At 54.4% G+C, this 21,371-nt stretch overlaps 12 protein-coding genes and 1 pseudogene across 12 annotated transcripts, besides 16 other annotated features; 12 read left to right on the top strand and 1 right to left on the bottom strand.

Moving 5' to 3' along the window:
• Positions 1–320: 320 nt before the first annotated feature.
• Positions 321–373: a microsatellite.
• Positions 374–419: a microsatellite.
• Positions 420–438: 19 nt separating this feature from the next.
• Positions 439–2,136, top strand: Tco025E_05477 (uncharacterized protein; the record flags this gene model as incomplete). Its single annotated transcript, XM_029372371.1, has 1 exon — positions 439–2,136. One exon carries the CDS (start codon positions 439–441, stop codon positions 2,134–2,136), a length of 1,698 nt encoding a protein of 565 aa, XP_029227547.1.
• A 432-nt stretch (positions 2,137–2,568) lies between these two features.
• On the top strand, positions 2,569–3,207 carry Tco025E_05476 (uncharacterized protein; the record flags this gene model as incomplete). Its single annotated transcript, XM_029372370.1, has 1 exon — positions 2,569–3,207. One exon carries the CDS (start codon positions 2,569–2,571, stop codon positions 3,205–3,207), a length of 639 nt encoding a protein of 212 aa, XP_029227546.1.
• A 376-nt stretch (positions 3,208–3,583) lies between these two features.
• Tco025E_05475 (uncharacterized protein) lies at positions 3,584–4,675 on the top strand (the record flags this gene model as incomplete). The annotated part of the gene is made up of 1 exon (XM_029372369.1): positions 3,584–4,675. One exon carries the CDS (start codon positions 3,584–3,586, stop codon positions 4,673–4,675), a length of 1,092 nt encoding a protein of 363 aa, XP_029227545.1.
• Position 4,676: 1 nt separating this feature from the next.
• Positions 4,677–4,706: a microsatellite.
• An 80-nt stretch (positions 4,707–4,786) lies between these two features.
• Positions 4,787–4,831: a sequence feature (GA-rich).
• Positions 4,832–4,897: 66 nt separating this feature from the next.
• On the top strand, positions 4,898–5,422 carry Tco025E_05474 (uncharacterized protein; the record flags this gene model as incomplete). Its single annotated transcript, XM_029372368.1, has 1 exon — positions 4,898–5,422. One exon carries the CDS (start codon positions 4,898–4,900, stop codon positions 5,420–5,422), a length of 525 nt encoding a protein of 174 aa, XP_029227544.1.
• A 198-nt stretch (positions 5,423–5,620) lies between these two features.
• Positions 5,621–5,668: a sequence feature (A-rich).
• A 235-nt stretch (positions 5,669–5,903) lies between these two features.
• On the top strand, positions 5,904–8,234 carry Tco025E_05473 (uncharacterized protein; the record flags this gene model as incomplete). The annotated part of the gene is made up of 1 exon (XM_029372367.1): positions 5,904–8,234. The coding sequence occupies one exon, from the start codon at positions 5,904–5,906 to the stop codon at positions 8,232–8,234; it is 2,331 nt and encodes a 776-aa protein (XP_029227543.1).
• A 102-nt stretch (positions 8,235–8,336) lies between these two features.
• Positions 8,337–8,430: a sequence feature (A-rich).
• Positions 8,431–8,745: 315 nt separating this feature from the next.
• On the top strand, positions 8,746–9,063 carry Tco025E_05472 (putative variant surface glycoprotein; the record flags this gene model as incomplete). The annotated part of the gene is made up of 1 exon (XM_029372366.1): positions 8,746–9,063. The coding sequence occupies one exon, from the start codon at positions 8,746–8,748 to the stop codon at positions 9,061–9,063; it is 318 nt and encodes a 105-aa protein (XP_029227542.1).
• A 158-nt stretch (positions 9,064–9,221) lies between these two features.
• Positions 9,222–9,268: a microsatellite.
• A 352-nt stretch (positions 9,269–9,620) lies between these two features.
• Positions 9,621–9,651: a microsatellite.
• Positions 9,652–9,740: 89 nt separating this feature from the next.
• On the top strand, positions 9,741–10,076 carry Tco025E_05471 (uncharacterized protein; the record flags this gene model as incomplete). The annotated part of the gene is made up of 1 exon (XM_029372365.1): positions 9,741–10,076. The coding sequence occupies one exon, from the start codon at positions 9,741–9,743 to the stop codon at positions 10,074–10,076; it is 336 nt and encodes a 111-aa protein (XP_029227541.1).
• A 983-nt stretch (positions 10,077–11,059) lies between these two features.
• Positions 11,060–13,513, top strand: Tco025E_05470 (putative mismatch repair protein MSH2; the record flags this gene model as incomplete). Its single annotated transcript, XM_029372364.1, has 1 exon — positions 11,060–13,513. One exon carries the CDS (start codon positions 11,060–11,062, stop codon positions 13,511–13,513), a length of 2,454 nt encoding a protein of 817 aa, XP_029227540.1.
• A 17-nt stretch (positions 13,514–13,530) lies between these two features.
• Positions 13,531–13,573: a sequence feature (GA-rich).
• A 25-nt stretch (positions 13,574–13,598) lies between these two features.
• Positions 13,599–13,665: a sequence feature (A-rich).
• A 76-nt stretch (positions 13,666–13,741) lies between these two features.
• Positions 13,742–13,773: a microsatellite.
• A 374-nt stretch (positions 13,774–14,147) lies between these two features.
• Positions 14,148–14,993, top strand: Tco025E_05469 (serine peptidase; the record flags this gene model as incomplete). Its single annotated transcript, XM_029372363.1, has 1 exon — positions 14,148–14,993. One exon carries the CDS (start codon positions 14,148–14,150, stop codon positions 14,991–14,993), a length of 846 nt encoding a protein of 281 aa, XP_029227539.1.
• Positions 14,994–15,049: 56 nt separating this feature from the next.
• Positions 15,050–15,091: a microsatellite.
• A 420-nt stretch (positions 15,092–15,511) lies between these two features.
• On the top strand, positions 15,512–16,348 carry Tco025E_05468 (uncharacterized protein; the record flags this gene model as incomplete). The annotated part of the gene is made up of 1 exon (XM_029372362.1): positions 15,512–16,348. One exon carries the CDS (start codon positions 15,512–15,514, stop codon positions 16,346–16,348), a length of 837 nt encoding a protein of 278 aa, XP_029227538.1.
• A 670-nt stretch (positions 16,349–17,018) lies between these two features.
• Tco025E_05467 (uncharacterized protein) lies at positions 17,019–18,077 on the top strand (the record flags this gene model as incomplete). Its single annotated transcript, XM_029372361.1, has 1 exon — positions 17,019–18,077. The coding sequence occupies one exon, from the start codon at positions 17,019–17,021 to the stop codon at positions 18,075–18,077; it is 1,059 nt and encodes a 352-aa protein (XP_029227537.1).
• A 9-nt stretch (positions 18,078–18,086) lies between these two features.
• Positions 18,087–18,110: a microsatellite.
• Positions 18,111–18,346: 236 nt separating this feature from the next.
• Positions 18,347–18,391: a microsatellite.
• A 200-nt stretch (positions 18,392–18,591) lies between these two features.
• On the top strand, positions 18,592–20,367 carry Tco025E_05466 (putative WD40 repeat protein; the record flags this gene model as incomplete). Its single annotated transcript, XM_029372360.1, has 1 exon — positions 18,592–20,367. One exon carries the CDS (start codon positions 18,592–18,594, stop codon positions 20,365–20,367), a length of 1,776 nt encoding a protein of 591 aa, XP_029227536.1.
• A 109-nt stretch (positions 20,368–20,476) lies between these two features.
• Positions 20,477–20,495: a microsatellite.
• A 156-nt stretch (positions 20,496–20,651) lies between these two features.
• Positions 20,652–20,680: a microsatellite.
• A 468-nt stretch (positions 20,681–21,148) lies between these two features.
• Tco025E_05465 (hypothetical protein) lies at positions 21,149–21,365 on the bottom strand (annotated as a pseudogene).
• Between the last annotated feature and the right edge of the window lie 6 nt (positions 21,366–21,371).

Raw genomic sequence — 21,371 nt, 5'->3', positions numbered from 1 at the left:
AAGGCTGAGGCTGCGGAGCACGTTGAGGAGCTTGTAAAGCCGGTGGCGGTCGTCGCGAAGGCTGAGGCTGAGGCCGAGGCTGCGGAGCACGTTGAGGAGCTGGAAAAACCGGTGGCGGTCGCCGCGAAGGCTGAGGCTGCGGAGCACGTTGAGGAGCTGGAAAAACCAGTGGGCGATGCTTGATGCACTGCAGATCTGTTGCTGTGATTTGTGTGCAGTTGGTATATGTACGTTTGGTGGGACTTGCACAATGTATAGATGAGAATAAGCGTTGCTTTCTAATGTCACGTGAGATCCTGTTGACGATGGTGATGTTAAAATGTTATTGTGATTTCTATAGTTTTGTGGTTGTGGGTCCGTTGTTGCTGCTCTGTTGTTGTTTTATTATTATTATTAGTATTGTTATTATTGTTATTATTTTCCGCTTTGTTTTTGTTTATGTTGGGCGGTGGTATTCCAAGCAACGGAAATAGCCGCGGTGGGAAAGCTGTGGATAAGGCAGCTAGTGTGGCTCAAGCGGACGTGAAAGGGGCGCTGTGTTGTTGCGGCCCTCAGCCGCGGGTGATGCAGGCACCACCGCCAACGTATGCAGAACTTTTTCCGAGTGCGGGCGGCGTACCCGGCCGCGTCGCTTTGGTGCCGTCAAATTGCGGGGCCGCTGTTGCGCGCCCTGGAGCGGCGCTGGGGGAGTCCACACAAGTGGGAAGGACGGGGGGAGGCGCATTGGCCTCTCCGCCCCCGCCCCCGCCCCCGTACACCGACGCCAAAGCGTTGCCTCTGCCGCCACGCACCGCCACGGGGCCGCCGAGCAGGAAGGATGATGCCAGTATCGATGTGATTCTGCAGCGCCTTTTTCTGCTCCAAGATGAAATAAACTCCATTAAGTGCCGTCTAGGCGGTCAATCGTTTGTTGCGGCTGCGTCGGATTTTCTTGGACCGCCTCACCCACCCGTTCTTTCCCCTTCGCCCCCACCGCCGCCGCCGCCTTCTGCTCCCACTCCTCAGAAACCTTTTGGTGTAGAAGAAGGAGACGCATGGAGGCGAATTCTGCTTTCGCAGCAGGAACAAATTGGCTCTCTCAGTGAGGCGCTGTGCCGTGTCCTCAGCACTCTACCAGTGGTGCAAACAACGACACTGGGTCAGGAAATAAAGGAACCCGAACAAACTGCAAAGGGAGTAAAAAGCGTGCCGGCGGGGGAGATGAAAGGTCATACTAACGAGGAGGCGCATAATGGTGCCAGGCAGATGTGTCAGGATGCCTCAGTTGGCTCGCTCGAGGGAGCCACAGTAGACCTTATGCATCTGCTAACGACTTTGTATAATCTTCCAGTCTTCTCTTGTGGTTGTTGTCACGATCATCTTCACTCTGCATTTGGTGAGGAACTTGTCGCAGCGACCTTGGGTATCACCACTCAAGATTTGCTGGAGAGGTTTGCTTCGTTCCTGGTGCTGCATCTCAATGAGAGGTATGCCATCGCTGAGTCCAATAGAGAAGGCCACACATCAGTCGATCTCTCTGTTCAACAGAGTGGGGGTCTGACACAGAAGGCGTTGGCCCCGTTACCGCTTCCTGTGATTCAATCAGTGTTGGAGCGAACTCAGTTTCCATCTGAGATACCAGCGTACCAACTCGCTTTTTATGCATGCGACGTGTATCATCAGCGTCATCCAGCGAAATTAACGACTCTTTCCAGCTTTAAGTCATTATCAACTTCATGTGTTGCGTCATCATCTGTATCGTGCATCTCTAGCCGTCACTGTGATGAAGAAGCGGAAATCTTCTTCCATGGCGTACGATTTCTTTGGCTTCCGTTGCACTTCCTAGAGAAGGAGCTTCGGCGTTGCGAGGGGTTGGGACTGGTGACGGAGGCGTGCCACTGTGGCATCTACTCAGGACTGCTGCTGCGACTTCGACAAGCCATTCAAGCAAAGCGATGCCTGAAGGAATTAAAAACCACACCAGCGCAACCTGTTCCTGCCGCCTTCACTGCTAAGCCATTTCTTACAGAGTTGAACCGTGTGCGCTCGTCATATGAGTTTCTTACCTCCGCGGAAAAGAAGCAACTAGTAGCCGGTAGAAAAATGGATTTTATTCAGTGCTGGCGGCTACAAAAGAGGTGCGATGCAAGTATGTAGTCGCCAGCTGTTTTCCACATTTGGACGGCTAACAGTTGCAGTTGACCTTTCTTTTGGGGGCATTCTGCGTGGGGGGAGGGGGGTGTTTGTTGTGCCTCTCTGCCTGTGTGCGGGGGAGAATGGGTGGAAGACAGCAAATTTCTTCCATGGGTTTGCATCTGCTGCTGAGAGAGAGAGGGTGGGGTGGGGAGGAGTCGATTAGGTGCATGGGCTGGCCGGTGCCGGCAACTGAAGCATATGGCCCCCACTCTCTCACTCCACGACGCTTCAGCTCTTTTCCCCTTTTCTTTCTTCTGCGGTGAGGAAAACGGCGGTAAGAGTCCCTTCCAAACAACGTGGCAGGTGGAGAACCCACAATACGCGCAAGCAAAGGGCGATTGTAAGGGTGACGGTCGCTGTTGGGCGTGGAGGAAGTCCGTTTTGTAGTGGGACATGCGTGAGAAGGTTGTGCCACTCCCATTTTTGGGAAAAGAAGTCTCTGCGTGGCTCTACCGTACAACGCGCCGTGTGCGGGAGCATCCATACAGGGCCAGTGGCATTGTTCTCGGCGTTGCCGCGGGCACCATCCTGTACGAGGCGAACGTGACACACAAGGACCGTATTCCCTCGCCCAATGTGAACAACCACCTCGAGTATGAACTCCTTCGCGGGCCGAGGGTAGCGCCGTCGGTGGGAGACGACGCATTGGAGGCATCGCAGCATCAGGCAGGAGTCCCTGTCGTGAGCAGTCAGGCATTTGATGAAAAGCGGCAACACTACAACGCGGCGGTAATGGGACGCGTGAAGGAGCTGGAGCAACTCATTGCGAGCACCAATGATCCCGAGAAGCGGGAGGGGCTGCAGCAGCTCCTTGAGGAAGAAAGAGAATCCGAGAAGAAGCATGGCGGCACTACAATGAAGGTGACAAGTGGGCAACTGTATGTTCGTGAGCCACACTGGAACATTCGAAACAATGAGCGCAATTGGACGATTCTGGCGCGAGACCAGCAGCAGCAAAAAGATCACTATTGGTATCGCCTAGAGCGAAGTCGTGAGGATGACTTTGCGAGAAACACGTACTCGCGCCCTTGAGCTTGTAATTGTAATGCTGGCGACACGCTCGTATCGGGAAATGTTACGGCATGGGAGGTGGAGTTGCCATTGTTGGGAGACATTCTTCTTGTTTCTTGTCATTCTGCATAAAATACAAAACAAATGACGTACGGATTTTGGGGACTGGGTGCGACTTTACAGAAGGATAATGCAGTGATCTTCCTGTTTGTGTTTTCCTCGCGCTATTTTTGTTTTCTCCTCAGTCTGTCCTTTTTTTTTTTCTTCCTGCTTACTCCGCCGTTCTTTCTCCATCTCTCCGTCTGGGGGGCGTAATTTGTTTTTGGGTCCCAGCTGCAGTTGTGGAGTTTGTTTGTTTTTTTCTTCTCTCGTCTTTGTCGTCTTCAGCTCTGGCGCGATGCAGCCCGGGGGCTCTGCACACCTGCGACGCCGCGTCTCCGCTGTGGGCTTGGCTGCAGCCGCCGCGCGTTATTGGCTGCCGCCGTGCCTGACGCCCCCACGTCAGTTTCACGGTCGTACGGGCAGAGGTGACCTATTCTTTGTAAACGCGGATGCCCGTCGTCACAACGGGCGAACCCTCGGCCAGCTGCGCGGGCTACGCCACGGCAGCCAGGCCACCTCCCCCGAAAGCGGCCAGTTGCATTACAAGAAGCTCATGTCGGACGCGGTGGGCGAAGCAGCCAGGTCTGGGTCCGAGCAGTACCGACATGCCGCTTGTACGTGGTCCTACCTCCTCCCCTCCTTGTTGCGCTGCGCGGAGTTGGCGGTCGCCGAAAAACTCTGGTCGAAGTTATCTCGTCTTGAATTGAATGCGAAAAAAGAAGAAGCGGCGTTGCTTACAGGGCGTGAGAAGCAAAGTGTACAGAGCGGACAGGATTTGTTTCGGTACGAGCTTCACCAGCGTTTGCCCTTGCTTGAGGAGTCTGTGTTTTCTGCCGAGCTCCACGAGCTGGTAAGCTGGTTCACTGTGGCTCGACGGGCCTGGGTTCGACTCCCCACCACCTCCCCGTCACACTCTGCAGACATCTCTGCCGATGATTTGGCGTTGATGGAGCGTGCCTTTCTTCCATCGCGTGACGTCTTCTCGGCCGTTGCAGCTCCCACCGCGTTCAGGGACACCACACCTGAGAGTTGTCAGACATACGACATGGCGCTGCGTGTGGCACGGCTGACGGACGTCGTCATTGTTCGTGTGAGCGAGGAAATGCTCCGCCTTGCCAACGCTGAGGGCGTTGGGGAGGGTGGTCGGAAAAGCGCACGTCTCATAGCGAAAGAGAAGATGATGCGGCAACGCCTTGTGGATGAACTCTGCTGGCACGGCATCCCCTACCAGGCGGTGGTTTCCAGTAACGAGATGGAAGGGGGCGATGGGGAGGGTGCAAGGCCGTGCAATGCACCCACGGCACCGGCTTCCGCACCAAGTGCGGAAACGGGGGCAGAGCACCACACAAGCACTGAAAGAAAAGAGAGAAAATGTGTGCCCGTTTGAAATATGTCACATATATATTATATATATATATTCGGGTAATGGAGATGTCTGTTTTTGTTTGTTTTTCCCTTTATAACTTCATTTTTGTCTTGTGCCACGTTCGTCCCTCTTTTTTCTTTCCTTTTTTTTTCCTTTTTTTTTTCGTTCTCTGTTTTTACGCCTCCTTCTGTCTTGGCGCGCCCTCCTTACGACGCGAGAGGCACTCACTTGGGCATCATTCTGATGAATGTCGTCTTCAGCCTGGCGCGGGTTGACCTGAGCAGTGGCGCCATTGCTTTGCTGGCCCTTGTTGTTCTTCTCTGCGTGCTTCGCTGCCTTCAGCAGGCTGGCGCGCGGTGGACGCACCGTGACGTGAGACAACCCGCGATGAACTCTGTCGGTGGGACTCATGACGCACCCCGCGTGAGGCAGTTGATGGGGAAGTATGCGTCCACGGTAAGGGTGCGTGCGTGCGACGCGATGCTGCGCCGTCTGCCCCCTGAGATCTGCCTTCGGCTCCGCCTGTACCTCCCACTGGCCCTCGGCGTTGTGTCGTGGAACTCCCGGCAGGTAGTGACTATGGTTTACCGCGAGTTGGACGTTGTGCGTATCTGGAATGCGCGATACCACACGGAGCGCACCGCGGCGGCCCGTATTGGCAATTGGAAGCGCACTTCCCTTCCAGGGGACGCGGTTGTTGGCCGCGCGACGGGGAAGAGAGGTGGCCATGCTTCAACGCCAACAGTTGTTGTTATTTGCCTGGATTGAGGGTGGACCTTCGATGTACTTTACTCGCGTTGTTGCTGCTTGTGTGTGTGTGTGTTTACTCTGCCTCTCTTTTCCTCCACGGGGACTTTTCCCTGGGCACTGTTGCCGTATTGTTATTATTAATGCAGTGCCGGGTGCTTGCCGTGTCGGGGAGGGGCTTGGCCGCAAATCCACTCTGGGTCTGCTGGCATGTTTGCCGTTTTTTTTTTTGGTAAGGGTTTGTTTTTGTTTTTGTCTCTGTTTCTGAGTTTTATCCTCCTCCTCCGCCCCTTCTATCATACTCGCGGCCTCGCCCAGACGAGACTCAGCTGCCGCGAGGCACCCTTCGCTAACATGATTTTGTTCCCAGTCAGTCTCTCGCTGCCGCTGCTCATCTCTTTTTAAAATTTTCCTTTTTTTTTTCTATCTCTATCTATCTCTATTTGTGTTTCTGTGTGTTGTTAACCCCCGCCGTTTTTCAGTTGCGGTGGCTTGCTGCTCCATGCTGTCGACGGCGCCGCCCCGTCATTGGGGAGCAAACGAGACGCGATCACTCCTCTTTGATGGCGGGGGCCTGCAGGGACAGTTGCTCTCTGGGCTCTCACTGCTGGCCCTGGACGGCGGCAGTGACGCCCCCCACACGGCGGACTCCCCTGAGCCGTGGCGGTTGCGCCTCATGATGCACTTTATGGAGGTAGCGTCGAAGTATCCGGTGCTCGGCACACTTCTGCTGGAGTGCCCGCGGAGTCTGGACGACGTCTTGGGAGAGGAATTGATGCAGTGGCTCCGCGAAGAAAGCGCACTGATATTGTCGCCCTCAAGTCAACACCACATGGCACCAGGAAGCCTTTGCCATCATGTTTCCGCAGAAGCTCTAGCTTCGATGGAATTTGCTTCAGCCGCTGACAGTGGATGTCCCATATGTGCGTGGACTGCGCAATGGTCATGCGACTTTTGGGAGGCGGTGAAAAAGGGAACCGTGAAGTTAGTCGTTTGCTGCGCATTGAGCGCATTTCCCAGTTGTCTCACACTCCACCAGAAGCGCTCGCCTTTCCAACGCCCGCGCGACGCGGTAATAGCGGCAGAGCAATGGATTCATGCGATTGGCCACGTTACAGGTGTGTTTTTTCCCCACCGAGAATCCGCGGATCCTGCACCCGTGCTGGAATTCCAACCGTTGCTTTCCAACCACAATGGCATGGTTGGACAACTACCGCTTTGGCTCGATCTTTCGCTCCTGCCCCTCACTGAGCTGCGTGCTGTGGCCGTGGTTGGGGAACGCATTCAAGTGTTGGGCCTGCTAGAGGTGGCTTGTGGCCAGATGGGCCCGATGCTTTACTCTAGGCGCCGCTGTGTTCCTGCCGCCGCCGCCGTCCCCTCTTCCACTGCATCAGCTGGACATATTCTCATCGAGGCCCGTGCTGTTCGCACAGCCACATTTGCTTCACCTTGGTCACAGGATTTCTTCATGGCAAGAGCAGATGCTGCGAACTATCCTTCTTTTTCGCTAGGAGTCGAGGATGTCTTTGCCGTGAGGCAGGAGTGGGAGGAGGCGTCTTTTCTTCAGTCACGATGCAGTTGGGAGAGTGTGGCGGGGGCAGCTGCCTTTGCCTTGGCTGAAGGGTGTGGAGGAATTTTCCGGGAAGAAGAACCGGGCGGCCCATGTCGAGTGGAAGCACTCTTGGCAGCTTCAAGAGTATTTGCCTTACCTGCAGCGCTTTGGGCAGCTGTGGGGGTCGCACTTGTCTCCGCGACGGTACAGGTTGACTCCATTGCCGCCTACGTTGTGGGACCATCCGATAGCCTCTTCGTCCTGCAGAAGTTTTTGTTGGCGTTGGCTTCAGAAACAAATGTAGTGGTGCCCCTCGTGCACGGTGTCGAGGGTGCACTTCTGCCCACGTATACTAGAATAGCTACGTCCCAGGTGGGCATCCCTGTCACCGTTGAGGTTGGGCGCCACATCGAGTGTGTGCGTGGGGGACTGCTCAATGTGGCTTCCCAACGGGTCCTCTTTGCGCCCTCGTTACATACCCTTACAGCTTCGGCCCTGCACGCGGTGCAGGGTGTTATCAAGCAGCACGAGCATGTTGTGGTGCGTGAAGGGGGCCAACGCGTGGGCTGCAGAGCCGCGGGAGCTTTTATTGGAGCGACGCAGGAATCGGTGCTGGTGCAGGATCGTCAACTCTTTTGTTTCATGGAGCGGGGCGACGTCGTCATTCACCTCCCCCCGACCACCCCTATCGGCCGTGTAGAGAGTGACCATTCGGCAATTCTTGAACTGCTCTCAAACAATGCTGCGGGTAATGAGAGGTCCGAATTGGACGGACTTGACCACATGTGTCGGTGCAAAAATCAGTGGCTGGCGTGGTGCGAGTGGGCCCTGCAGCCGTCTGTGGATGAGCCTATTATACCACATATTTCCACCCCGTGTGCGGCGCTGCTTCGTTCCTTTTTCTTTACGGCGAAAGCCACTTGCGCGGAGGCCGTGGATGCTAGTATGATGACGATCTTGGTGAAACTCACATGTGCCCATGCGCTGCTGCGTCAGAGACTCCATCCTAGCGGAGCACATGGGGACACGCAAGCAGCTGTCGCGTTGGCTTGTGCCTGCGGTGTGAAGGTGAAAGAGGCCGCTGACTCCACCGCCCTGGTCGATGCTGTGGCGGCTATTGCGCTTTGTGATGCCTCTTTGAAGTTTATCGCGGGTGTCTCCCTCATGGGAGAGCCTTGCACGTTTGATCTCATGCTAAGCGATGCCCAGTTTGACGTCGTACAGTTTGCCAAGGAACTGTACGCGCACCTTCTCTCCCACACGCCAGCGTCTTCGATGTGAGCCAACCTGGCCGCCGCGGAAGGCCACCTTCGCCGCTCTAACGACCGAGCTGCAGCAGCGGCAAAAACCTCCACTAAAAACAGAAATACAGAGAGACGGGTGTTATTCTTTTTTCTTTTCCTTGATTTTATTTCTTCTCGTATATACTACTTTATTTATTTATTTATTATTTTATTTTATTTTATTTTTTGCATTTGCCTTGCTGTTGGTTCGGAGCTAACATCTAGTTTTTCGTTTGTTTCTTCCTTGCCGTTGAAACTATTTGGGATGGGGCACTGGAAGTGTGGGGCATTGGCTATTTGCACAGAAAACGCCTTTAGGAGTCCACGGAAAAAGATGAGTTCGTATGCGTCCCTGCAGCTCCTCCGGTTACTGCTTTGGCGTGGTGCATTCCTGCTTTTTTTTTTGGTTTGCTGCTTCCTCCTTCATTCTTTGGCCCGCGGCAGTTCCCGCATCCGCGAGGTCTATCCCTCTCTCCAGGGACGCACGCATTGGCTCACTCACTCACACAATGATGTTTGGCCGGCCCCCTGCTCCCCAGGTAAACTGGGAGGAGATGTACTTCTACCAGAAGCTGCACCACCTCTTCGACCACGGCGCGGACTGGATGATCTCCAAGGTGAACTGGTGGATCCCCTCCGTTGCGGCAGGGATGGCGTTGAGCCTCCTCCTGCTCAGCGAGAATCCCGTCGCCGAGGGCGCCGCCATTACGATGCCCACATTTTCTCCCGTGGTGCGTGCGCCCATATTCGGGTTGCAGCTGCCAGAGCGCGAGGGGGCGCCACCCGAGGAGGACGACGAGGACGGCAACGAGGAGTTGGTGTTCTAAGCACGCGTGTGCGGAGGGGAAGTCGCCACCGGTCCCTTCTCCCGCCCTCTGTGCCCGCCCGCTCGAAGGACGTGTCGGCTCAGAGGGAGGTGGGTAATTGGTGGAGCTGTTTTTCTGCAGCGTGGGTCGAGGCTACGCCTTTTTAAGCCCTTCAGGGAAACAAGAAATCAACAGCAACGACAACGGCAACAACAACAACGAAAACGTAAAGAAAAATTAGAGAGGTCCACGCACACACGAACTTCTATGCATATATTGTGCGAAAGAAGGGGGACAGAAAGAAAAGGAAATATATTTCGGGCTTATGCAATCACATACATGCTCTCTGATGAAGATGATGATGCTGGTGGTGTGTTCTCTGGCGACGTTCTCCATTTGCCACGTGTGTGTAAGTTAACATTAACGTGAAGCACGCGGGAGGCATTACTCATTGCCCCCGCTTCTTTTGCTTCTTTGCGCAACGCTCGCTTAGTTGGTTTCTGCTACCGTTTGTTAAGCGTGTTGCTCTGTCTGCCACCATGACGACCATTATTTCCCTTATTCTTTTTTTTTCTCTGTGTGTGTTGTAGTTGTAGTTGTTTTGTTTTTCCGGCTGCATTTCGTATAAACACACAAGGTGGTGGCTTTGGCGGTGGTGGTTGTCGTGCCGTGGTCGTGTAATTGTTGGTGATGTCGCGATGAGTGGTTCGCAGAAACAGTTGGCGGTGAGTAGCAACGCAAATGGCGGTGATGACGGTAACAACCCGCCGCCCGTCGTCTATGCGGCGGCGCGGATGGAGAGTGAAACCTCGCCGATAGGCTCCGGGCCCGAGGGCTTCTTCAGCTTCTCCAAACAAGGCAAACTCAGGTGGTGGTCGGCGATTATTCTGGCGCTCTATGTTGCGGGGACGCTCTCCGCGGTTCTGGTTCTCATCGTCTGCTCCGTGCGACGCACATCCCACGTTTCAAACAAGGCTTCGAACAGCAGTTCTGCAGCAGGTGAATCTGCATTCACAACATGGCAGCCTTCGTGACAAATGGTTAGCGCCGGGAAGCCTTTTTTGTGCACGACGTATTTGGACTGCGTCTTGCTTGGCACATCATGTGCTCCGCAGGCTGTCCTGGAGACGCTGCAGTGCCGCACCGTCGCAGCTGTCGGCAATGTGTTTCACCGAGCATGCGTGTCGACTATCCTGTAAAGACCGAGTGAGGGCTGTCGTCGTCATTTTTTTTGTCTTTTCCCTATATGTGTGGCTGGCCTGAAATAGCGGATGTAAACACAGGCGCTCGTTTGGCGCAACTCTGTCTTGCTTTGGCTTGTGTGGATTCTTTTCTACTAGCCTCGCTACAAACTTTTTTTAATCCTCGCTTTTGTTGCTGTTGTTTTTGTATTGTCGGTGCCTCGTTGAAGCCCTAGGCTCTCGCTGTGACAACGCCATTAGCGCGATCGGCCCTGCTTGCTTTTGTGCCCCACTGCGTGTCTGGGCGTCTGCTTGCTGCTCCGTCGAAGGCTCCCTCGTCGCTGCTCTGCCTTTTCCTCCTTTTCTCCGGCGGAGGGGTCGGGTAGCGGACGGGAAACAAAAACAAAACAAAAAGAAAATGAGCGATGAACGGGACGCGTCCGTACTGCAGGCGTTTACAGCTGCGGGGGGTGATGACAAGACGTGTGTCTGCCTCTTTGCGCGGAGCGGTTCAACCCCGGGGTGCTACGTGCTGGGCTCGTGGGCCGGCGTTATTGCGCGGGAGTACATCCGGTCCACCGCGGTGTTGAAGAACTGGGGCGGGGTGGAGGCGGTGGTGGTGAACGACAGCATCGCGAAGGAGGTCATCCGCGACTGCCTGCTGCTGCGGGGGGTCTCCGTCAAGTACTACGAGCGGCCACCCGGCGGTGGGGGGGCCTACGTGTGTGTGCAGCGTGGATCACCCGGGAACATTACCGACTTTGAGGCGACGCTCTTTTCCTTTGAAGAGGCGGATATCCAGCTTATGGCGACTGGGGCCATCGTTCTCGACAGGAATGGCCCCCTTACCAGCTCGAGCAGGGGCGATGGGGTCCGGCGGTCAGGGCGTTCGGGTGGGATTTGCCGCACTCAACACAACACTCCGGACCCTCACGTACGCGGAATACCTCGACACGCTACAGCTGACGAGCCTTGACGCGCTGGTGGCGCAGTGCAACCTGAAGGAGCTCATTTATTTGGACAGGGGCAGGCACAGGGGCGGCGGTGCCGGCAAGGGTGGCGGGACCGCAGCGGCTCTCAGCGACGGTGGACAAGAAGCGGAGTCACTACGGGCGGTAAAGCAATTGTGTGGGCGCGCAAACGTCGCGTACCGTGAGTGGGGACACGACAGCGCCGTCTCGTCGCAGGATCCTCTGCGGAAGCCAGGGCGGCGGGAAGGCAACCTGGCAAAAGACAATTTTCTCAGCTCTCTTGACGACATCCTTCGTGTGCCGGAGGGCCGGCTTGCCCTTTCCGACTGCCCATTGGCGTCCCGAGCAGTTGAGCATCTTGTCGCAAATAACATTGACACCTTTGACACGACGAATCACCGTGCCTTTTACCTAAAACACACAATCCCATCGACCTTTATGAAACTGGACAGTGCGGCAATACAGGCGTTGCACATAATACATCAGAAGCCAGAGGCTCGCGGTTCCCTTCCCACCTCGGTCTATTCGTGGCTGAACCGCTGCGTCACAGGCATGGGATCTCGGATGATGCGGCAGTGGCTGCTGCAACCGCTGCGCAATGCAGAGGACATCAATCAACGTCTTTCGCTCGTAGAGATGATGGTGGAAAGCCCCATTTTGCGTGATGCTCTTCTTTCGCAGGTGCTGCGATGTTGTGGGGACATGGATCGGCTGAATCGCAAGCTTCAACGACGCAGCATCGCTCTGAAAGACATTCAGTCTATTCTGACCTTTGTAAACACCATCCCACAGGCGGTGCAGGTGTTGAGGAGTCACCGAGGCGGTCGAAATGGCAAGTTGCTGATGGATGAATACGTCGCCCCATTGGAAGAAATCAACGAGCACTTCACAAACCTCCGCACCCTCATCACAGCCACCATTGACCTATCGGACGAAAACAGGGCCCGCATTAATCCTGAATTCGACGACGAGCTGATAGAGCTGGAGGAGCAGCGGAAAAGTGTGGTAGAAGACATTAACAAGGAGCACGAACGCGCGATGAGGGCGTATGGATGGACAGAAAAGCAGCTGAGATGTGAATATCATACATCGCATGGGTATGTTTTTCGTGTCTCCCGCAAGGAGGACCAACAGGTGCGCAACAGCAAGGATCTTATCACGGTCAGTACTTCCAAGGATGGTGTGCGATTTGTTTCCGACCGGCTTTCCTCACTTAGTGAGCAGCACAAGAGCATTCGAAATGCCTACGATGCACGCCAGCAAGATCTAAAGCAAAAGCTTGTAAGTACTGTGGTCACATACTTGCCACTTCTTGATGACGCCAAGGAGCTAGTTGCGGCGCTGGACGTTTTTGTGGCCTGGGCAACGGTGGTGAAGGATTCCCCGCATCCTATGGCTCGTCCGACGATTCGCTCACCAATGACAGCGGCGGAGGAAGAGAGCAACGGAAACCTCATCACTATCGTAAATGTTCGTCACCCGCTTGTTGAACTTCGTCAGCCAAGATACGTCCCAAATACGGTACGCCTAACTGACGATGCGAATGCGCTTATTATAACAGGACCAAACATGGGGGGTAAGTCAACTTTTATGCGCAGTGTAGGGATAGCTGTTGTGCTTGCACAGGCTGGCTGTTTTGTGCCGGCTGACTCGGCGGATATTGTTTCGAGGGACGCTGTCATGTGCCGTGTTGGCGCCACGGATCACCTTGCGCAGGGTGTGTCGACGTTTATGGTGGAGATGTTGGAGTCCGCCGCCATTTTAACCGCCGCCACGCGGGACTCCCTCGCCATTGTGGATGAGCTTGGCCGTGGGACGTCCACCTACGATGGCTTCGGCCTAGCGTGGGCTATTGCACAGGAGGTGGCAGTCAAGACGCGTTCCGCGCTTCTCTTCTCCACCCACTTTCACGAGATGGCGCAGCTAGCAGAGCACCACACCAACGTGAGGAATGTGCACTTTGGCGCCGATGTCAACACCGTCGAGGGGACGCTGCGCTTCTCCTACCGACTGGAGCCTGGGCCTTGTGGCCGCAGTTACGGCTTGTATGTTGCCCAGCTGGCCAACCTCCCAGAGGAAGTTGTGCAATCCGCCAAGTGTAAAGCGGCGGAGTTGGAAACCTTCGAGGAGGATGAAGGGCAAAAGCGCGCCCACGCCCTACTCTCCACTGCCTCCCCAGAGGTCAGTGAACGAGTTGCCAACTATGCGAAACGCATACGTGACCTAAATAATACCAACTCAGATGCGGCTAATGAGGAAGCGAGGCGACGGCTGCGTCTTGAACTCCTGCAAGACTCTCTCGTAGCACCTTTTCTTTGAGAGTGGCATGAGGAAATTCTCTCTCTGTGTGTGTGCTTGTCTCTCATTCTCTCTCTCTCTGTGTGTGTGGCTATTTTTATTGGCCTTGTAGTGGGTGTTTTCTTTTGGGTTACTTTCGCGTTGTGGTTGCTGTCTTGTCGTTTGTTGTTTGTTATACATTTGCAGCCGCAGGGATCCGCCGAGGATACGACGTGTATCCGCCATAGAGGAAATGAGGCATCATAACGAAGAGAGAGAGAGAGGGGAAGAGAGAGAGAGAGTCTCTAAGAGCGCCAGCGGAGGCTCCTAATCATAGCGATCAAGCCAACGGGGGGAAAAAAAGGCCTGGTCGGGAGGAGTAGGGCTGGAAGGACCCGAAGCAGACATGATGGTTGACGGGGCTAAGGAGTTGAGGGTAAGAGAAAAATAGAAGGAGGGTGAGTCTCTCTATCTGTTTGCTTCTGTGCCTCCGCCCCGCCCACCTACTCTCTTGCCTTCTCTGTGCATGCATGTGTAAACGCATGGACTCCCTTTCCCGTGGTTATCGTCCGGATCAAATAAAAAAAAAACAAGGGAAGGGAGTGGGGGGTGGAAGCAGTGGAGAGCAAATTAGTTTTGGTGTAAGTGGAGGTGAGTTTGCTGCCACATCGTCAGCATGTTAGGGCGCTTTGTCTTTTATCCACCCAGCCCGCCGCCATCGGCGCTTCTAATACGGTGCCGGAGCGAGATGAGCCTGATTCGGCAGGAAGATGCGGTGATTTACTATCTGCACATCAAATACAGTTCCCTACAAGGTGCTTCTGCAAGCTCGGGCAGACCCTTGACGATTCTTTACAGTCATGGAAACGCAGAGGACTTGGGTAGTTGCTATGAAACCCTTGTGGTTTTGGCCCGCGCGGTGGGCGTTGACATTGTTGCGTATGACTATTGTGGCTATGGCTTTTCAAGGGCGAAGGGCCAGAGTGAGCCAACAGAGGAGCGGGTTTATGCGGACGCAGATGCCGTGTTTGAGGAACTCACTGAACGTCTTCATATTGAGCCTTCCAGAATTGTTCTCATGGGACGCTCGATGGGCGGTGGGCCTGCCTGCTACTTGGCTTCGAAACATCACTCTGTCATCGGTGGGCTTATCCTGCTTTCCACCTTTACCTCATGTTTGGGGGCGGTAAACTGCTCCTTCTTGCGCTACCTGTGTTTTCGGGACATGTTTCCTAACGAAAAATTTCTACAGGATGTTGGTGACTGCCCCGTGCTCATTATGCATGGGAAAAACGATAGCGTCGTTTCCTTTAGCTGCGCAGAGCGATTATTGGCGATCGTCGAGCGGGCGCAGAAACGTCTCAACAAGGGAAGGACTGTGAGCCACTATTGGTTTAAGGGATGCAACCACAATGATATTGAGTTGGTCTGCATGAATCTATTGGGCCGTGTCCTTAACGCCTTCTTGGAGCGCGTGACGAGTTACAACGCAACTAGGCATATTCTGCCCTTGGTCGGTTAATCTCTTTTTTTTTGCAAATATACCTATGTATGTCCTGAATTTTCTTTCTCTGTTTAGTATGTGTGTATGTGTTTCTTTTTTTTTTGTTGTGTGTGTGTTGCCTCCTTCATTGGTCACTTGCAGCTTTTTTATTTTCTCTCTCTCTTTCAAAGTAGTAGTGGATGAGCGGGTGCGTGCTCGTCGTGGGGCGAGGGTGGGCCCCGCGGCCGCTACTCATACTATACTCGCGCCGGCTAAAGCTTCTTTCCCCCCCCCCTGCTTTGCACCGCTCCCCTGTGCTCTGTTGCACACGGATGTTACCTCCGCTGCTGCCGCTCGTTGTGTTTTGTCTCCGCCGCGAGAATGTCAATACACAAACATGCCACGAATTTTGGTTTGAGAACCCAACGCGGCAGACGTCTCTTTTTCGTTTCTTCCTTAGTTATTTCTTTCTCAGGGGAGTGCGGGGGTCTGCTGCGCAGGAACCACGGAGGAGGAAGGGCAGGCCCGTGAGAAGGGAAGGCGTTGCCCCCTTGCAAATGCTTCTTCGCAGCACGCGGCGTCCAGCGGGGCAGAATGACCGGCATTACGCCGTACTAGGAAGCAGCGGTAAATGCAACAAGAACGATTCTCCGTACGCTGTTGACTTACCTGCGTTTCCACAGCCGCGGGCGGCTTCCGGCAGCAGTGGCGCGATAGAGACCATGCCGGGGATCTTACACGTCGACGAAGCCGGGTCCCAACATGGAAAGACTCTGTCAGGGCACGGAGCGACTCCCTCGCGCACAGGCCTTTTGGATCTACCTGAAAACGCGGGAAGAGGGGCAGAGGATGAATATGACGACGGCAGGGATTCGTCCTCTTCCCCTTCGAGTGCCTATGTGCGTCACCGTCGCTACGAAAATCCCTTCACCGCCTATCAGCCGGTGTCGGATCCGTACGACCGCCACCGAGAAATTGAGCGGCAGCAACGGTTTATAAATGACAGCAAACAACTAGGACGGCCATTTATTCCAAGTGGTGGGCGAGCGCTTGATAGGCCGACGCGTTACATGTTGGGCGATTGCGTTGCTGCCATTTACCGCACGGTAGCGCGTGACTGGCCCGAGGCAGTCCCAATGGTCATCTCCACCGCGGAGGATCTCATCGTCGTTTACATGAAAAGGGAGAGAGTGCACAACGCGCGCACGCTGCTGCGTTATATGAACAACTCCTTGAAGCGAAACGAGGCGGTGCGCACGTTCGACTTACGAAAAGTTCCGGAGGGATGGGATGTCATTACGGATGACGGGCATTTGATGTACACCTTCAAGCCGCCATGGGTGCGACAGCGGCGGTTTCTACCAGACCAAGTAGTGGCCCGCAAAGCTCATTAGGGAGAGGGATGGTGCTCTGATGATAATAGCAAAAGGAGAAAAAGAGAAAAAAGTATATATATATATGTCTGTGTGTATGTTTTTTTTCTTTCTTTTTGAAACAGTTGCACTGGTGGCCGAAGTGTTCTGGGTAGTTTACCGCAAAACCCCTTGGAGGAGTTGCCTGGCCGTTGAAAAGGAGGGGGAGAGGTGCATTGCACATGGGTGTATGCTTTAGGGGCCGGAGACTGCAAGGGACAGGTATAGAGCCACTTGAGTGCGTCACCATGATTCTGTGAGACACACGCACACGAGAAGGGGCCCTAGCTAAGACACTCGGCCTCCCCAACACTGCGTCACCGTGGTGACAAGGGGTGTTACTCGTTCCACGGCGCCTATTGGTGTTGTTTGGGCGATGTTGTTGTTTTCGTCCCTGCTTTTTCATGGTGATGCAGCGGCGCAGGCTGCCTCACGTGAAATAGGGCGGTGCCAAGAACACTTGAAGGTAGCAGCTGAAAAAGTGCCAAAGGTAAAATGAACCGACTGGCATGCCTTCATTATCGTTTTCCCGCTCTCTCTGTGGCGTGCTGGGTGGGCTCCACTCCATCGATACTCTCAGGCTGTCAACTTCTCTCAATTGCATTTTTGTGCTTCTTCTCGCTCTTCCTCTTGTAGGCGCTGCCTCAGGATTATGAATCCTGACGCGCCACCCTTCATCCCAACATTTGCCCGTGGTAAAGCCAGCCGTCAAGTGTACACTCGCGCAACCCTAAAGAATGTCGAGTTAGCTGTGATCGAAAGCATTTCCTCTGCTCCCTTGACTGACGCCCAGTCGACCCTGCGCACGCCGACGGACTTTGCCGCACTTCTAAATCTTCCTTGCGCTATTGAGTGGCTGGATGTGGCTCATGTGGTTTCTTTGGTGCGGCGTGGTCAGCGTCTCGCGCGCAATGACCCGCCTCACGCAGCTTCTCCTGGCCAACGTGAGGAGAACACGCGTGGTAAACGTCCCTGTTGTATTCAATGTCGGCAAGGTCCGGAGGCGTGTCCGCTCATCAGTGAGGTGGTTACCAACTCCGTGCGGCGTGCGACCTGTAGCCGTCTTGGGGCTGCGATGCTTCAGTCGGGCGACGTTGTATGGGGTTTGTTGCAGATGGCTTTGGTTTTTGAGGCACGCCAAAGCTCCTTGCGGCTTCGCACACTAGCCGAACGACATCCAGAAGTGGTGGACCGCATTCGACAATACCTCTGTGGGGAGGGGTATCATCTTCCGCTTCCCAGTGTCACTGCACATGAGCAGTGGCAAGCTCTCAACTCAATGCTGAAATTTGACTGGATCCGCGACAGTCGCACCCGGATTTTTACAGAAATTTCGAAACGATGGAAGAAGCGTCACACGCAGTTTGAACAGTTTGTGCATTTCTTTGAGTACCGTGATGATCGCCCTCTACACCCCGTGAAAAACATGTTAACACATTCTGCGAAGCCCGTGCTGGTTTCTGTTCTGTCTGGGGATGTGCTTGCGGTGGTGTTGCTCGCGCGTCTTGGATTTTTTGTGCCGCCTGACTACTACTGGGACATCTTCCCCTTCTTTTCTCAAGCGTTGTTGATGGGGAATGGTGACGGGCAAATGTATCATCTCATGCGCCACCTGTGCCTGCACCTTGAGGAGCGGCAGCGCGCCCTCTGCCGTGACGTGTACAATCCCATTGCGCCCCCTCGGGTAAACACTCCTTGTGAACGGGCGTGAGACAGTGAAAACAACAACAACAGCAACAACAACGAGAGAACGAGGTATTGAAACAGGAAGGAGAGGCCACGGTTTACAACAACAGCAAGAAGAAAAAGACGTGGAGGAGTCTTGAGGGCATAGGGGGGGGGGTTGGTACACTGAAGGCGGCGGCGTTGCGTGATGGTACGGCAGCTCTTATTGTTTTTAGTTCTGCCGTTGCGATGGGACGGGGAGGGAAGTGAGCCGACGGGGTGAGAGGAGCCGCCCCTGCGGCAACTGCCGTTCGCGGGCGGGCGAGTGGAGAGCTGCGAGGGTGAGGAGGAGGGGGAGGGCGCGGATGGTTGGTTGTCGCGTATTTTCAGTGCCCTTCTGCTGCCTTGGGTTTCTTTTGTCCATGACTGTGGTGCACGCGTGTATGTTTCTTTCTTTCTTTTTTACTCTTTGCCCCTCAACGACATTCTTGCTTGCTGTTTCTGCGAATGAAGAGGAAGGAAGGTAGGACGCTCGAGAAACATAAAGAGGCAGGGCAGGAATGCGGCAATGGGCGTACGCGGACTTGGACTCCACTCCCTCTGGACGTCCCTCCGGCAAGCGACGCACGCGTGCCAGTGGCACCATGTCGCTGCAGGAGCTCTCGGCGAACACCCTGCAGCTTATTGTTCGCTCACCAGGGGACGAGGATGCCCCGCCCGTTCGTTTGTCGCGGCACATTCCCCAGCGTGAGGGAATGGACATGGCCGTGTCAGCCTACAACCTGACCAGCGCCAGCAGCACCACCACGACACTCACCATGCCTCCTGTCACGACAGCTGCAGGTGGAGTAGGGGTGGGGGGCGGCAGCGGGGGATTGCCACTTCCACACTCTGCTGTGGCGTCGCACTCTAGTCTACATTCCGAGTCCTTCGTCTCCGATGATTCATCCTACGTGATGTCCATCTACAACGAGGTTCTTGCTGAGCAACTGAGTGAAGAAAACACGCAGAGGCACCGCAAGATTGGTGGGGAGGTACTGCGGTTTGATAGCACAGATGCCATCCGTAGTCGTGGGCCCCCGTTGAGCTTAGCCAGTATTGGTGGTGCTGTCGCTAGGGGCTGTGTGTCCTCACGTGGTGAGACTGTTGGAAGAGCAGGGACACGCCACAGTGGGAAAGGCGGAATCCATGCACTTGCTATGTCGCCCTTTACGTCTTCACCAGCCGGCAACACGTTGGTGAAGCGTCTCAAGCCCGGTAAACCTTTGCCCCAGCGGGTACTTTTTACCAACCCAGAACGGGTGCTGGATGCACCAAATTTTCCATTACATGCCACGCAACTCCTTCATTGGGGCAGTAATAACAAACTTGTCATTGGATTGAGGAACTCTTTGTATGGATGGGACTCCGCGACGGCACAAGCTTCTTTGGTGGTTCAGTTACAGGATAGTATGCATATTCGTGCTGTACACTGGTTGCATAAATGCGCATGTATTGCACTTGCACTGGATGGTGGTGTGACTGCCATATATGACTGCCGCAATGAAGAATTTCTGCGAACCGTACGCGTACGGCTTCCCTCGAAGGAAGAATTTACCTACCTTGCGGTGAACGGGCCCCTTCTCTCCATTGGCACTAGCACATCCTGTGGCGGCATCTACGTCTTCGATCTTCGTGCCAAACACGCACTCACAACTGTATACGAAGGCCACACCAGCGGCATCACGGCTCTGCATTACTGTACGGAAGAGCCCTTTTACTTAGCTTCCGGTTCTGCAGACGGCTCTGTACGTGTGTGGGACGCCCGGCGCAATAGCAGCCCTCGCTACGCCTTTGATCATGTTCACAGCGGCCCTGTTAATAGTATTCTGTGGAATCCGGACAAACGCAGCAAGATGTACACCGGAGGGCAGGATGGCATGCTTTGTTACGTGGACACACACGCGCCCCTGACAAACGTCCCGCCAATTCTGCGCGGTGACGAGGAGGGACCGACGACGGGCAGTCACTTCGTCACGCGCGGCATAAACACCCTGCATCCTGTCAGCGGCATCGTGTCCCCGCCTGGTGCTAACGAGTTGGCAACCTCCCACAATGGGAAAGGGCACATTCAGGTCCGTCAGGCCAACAATTTTCACCTCGTCGGCACACTCAACTCACCAAACTGCGAGGCAGGCATTTTGTGCCCCACACTTGCCCCTGACATGGAACGCATTTGCGCTGCGCAGGGAGAGACCCTAAAGTTCTGGCGCGTCTTTGCTCCGAACGTCCCGCAACACCGGGCGAAAAGTGCCACGCCACCGCCCGTTTCGCAACTTGAAAAGGAACTTCGATAGCGCCTGCACGAAGACGGCTCCCACACATCCAAAGGAGGCCTGAGTTCGGATGATTTCTGCCGACAGCGTGTATAAATTACTGGCTCTGCCGATGCTTCTCCGTACACACATATATATATATATATATACAATTTTCATTTTGTTTCTCACGTTTTTTTTGTACTTCTTTTTTTTTGCCAATCAATGGTAAGGTGCATCTCTGCGCCACCCTCCCACAACCCTTTCCTTTCATTGTGCAACCCCTAGATCTTCGGTTCAATCACTCACGTCTCTTGTACACACACATATACATATATATATATATATATAAATACTTATTACGCCTACTGCTACTGCCTTGGTAACTGCATCCCACCACAGCGATTTCACTTTCCACGCAGCTCTGTAACAACGGTGGCAACGCACAAATACGCACGGACCAATCCACAGAGAGGCAACAAACGTAAAAAAAGAGTACGGTAGCCCAACTATCATAAATGTAGATACTCTGCAGACATTGGCACCTACAACAATCCCCATGGGAATTTTTTCAGCAGCATATGACACGCAGTGAAGCCTGCAACGCCAAATGGGCATCCAGCCACACACAACGGCTACTTTCTACAATGTGACTGTGTTTTCTGTTTCTTCTCTCCCCCTCTGCGCTTTACGTGCCACCGGCAGCTAAGAACGACTCTCGTAACACAACAGCATCAGCATTCTGCGGCAGGCTTAGGCAGGAACAGCAAGCATACAACCTATTACACAACCCAGGAACAAAGAACCCCGCAAAGATGACCGAGACCTTCGCATTCCAGGCTGAGATTAATCAGCTGATGTCTCTCATCATTAATACATTTTATTCTAACAAGGAAATCTTTCTGCGTGAGCTGATCAGCAACTCGTCCGATGCGTGCGACAAGGTCCGCTACCAGAGCCTGACGAACCAGGCTGTGCTCGGCGACGAGCCCCACCTGCGCGTCCGCGTGATCCCCGACAAGGCAAGCAAGACTCTGACGGTGGAG

The sequence above is a fragment of the Trypanosoma conorhini genome (genome assembly GCF_003719485.1).
Source record: "Trypanosoma conorhini strain 025E chromosome Unknown Tco_14.4_contig_00321, whole genome shotgun sequence".
Classification (NCBI taxonomy): Eukaryota; Euglenozoa; class Kinetoplastea; order Trypanosomatida; family Trypanosomatidae; genus Trypanosoma; species Trypanosoma conorhini.
This window is presented reverse-complemented; position numbering and strand designations above follow the sequence as displayed.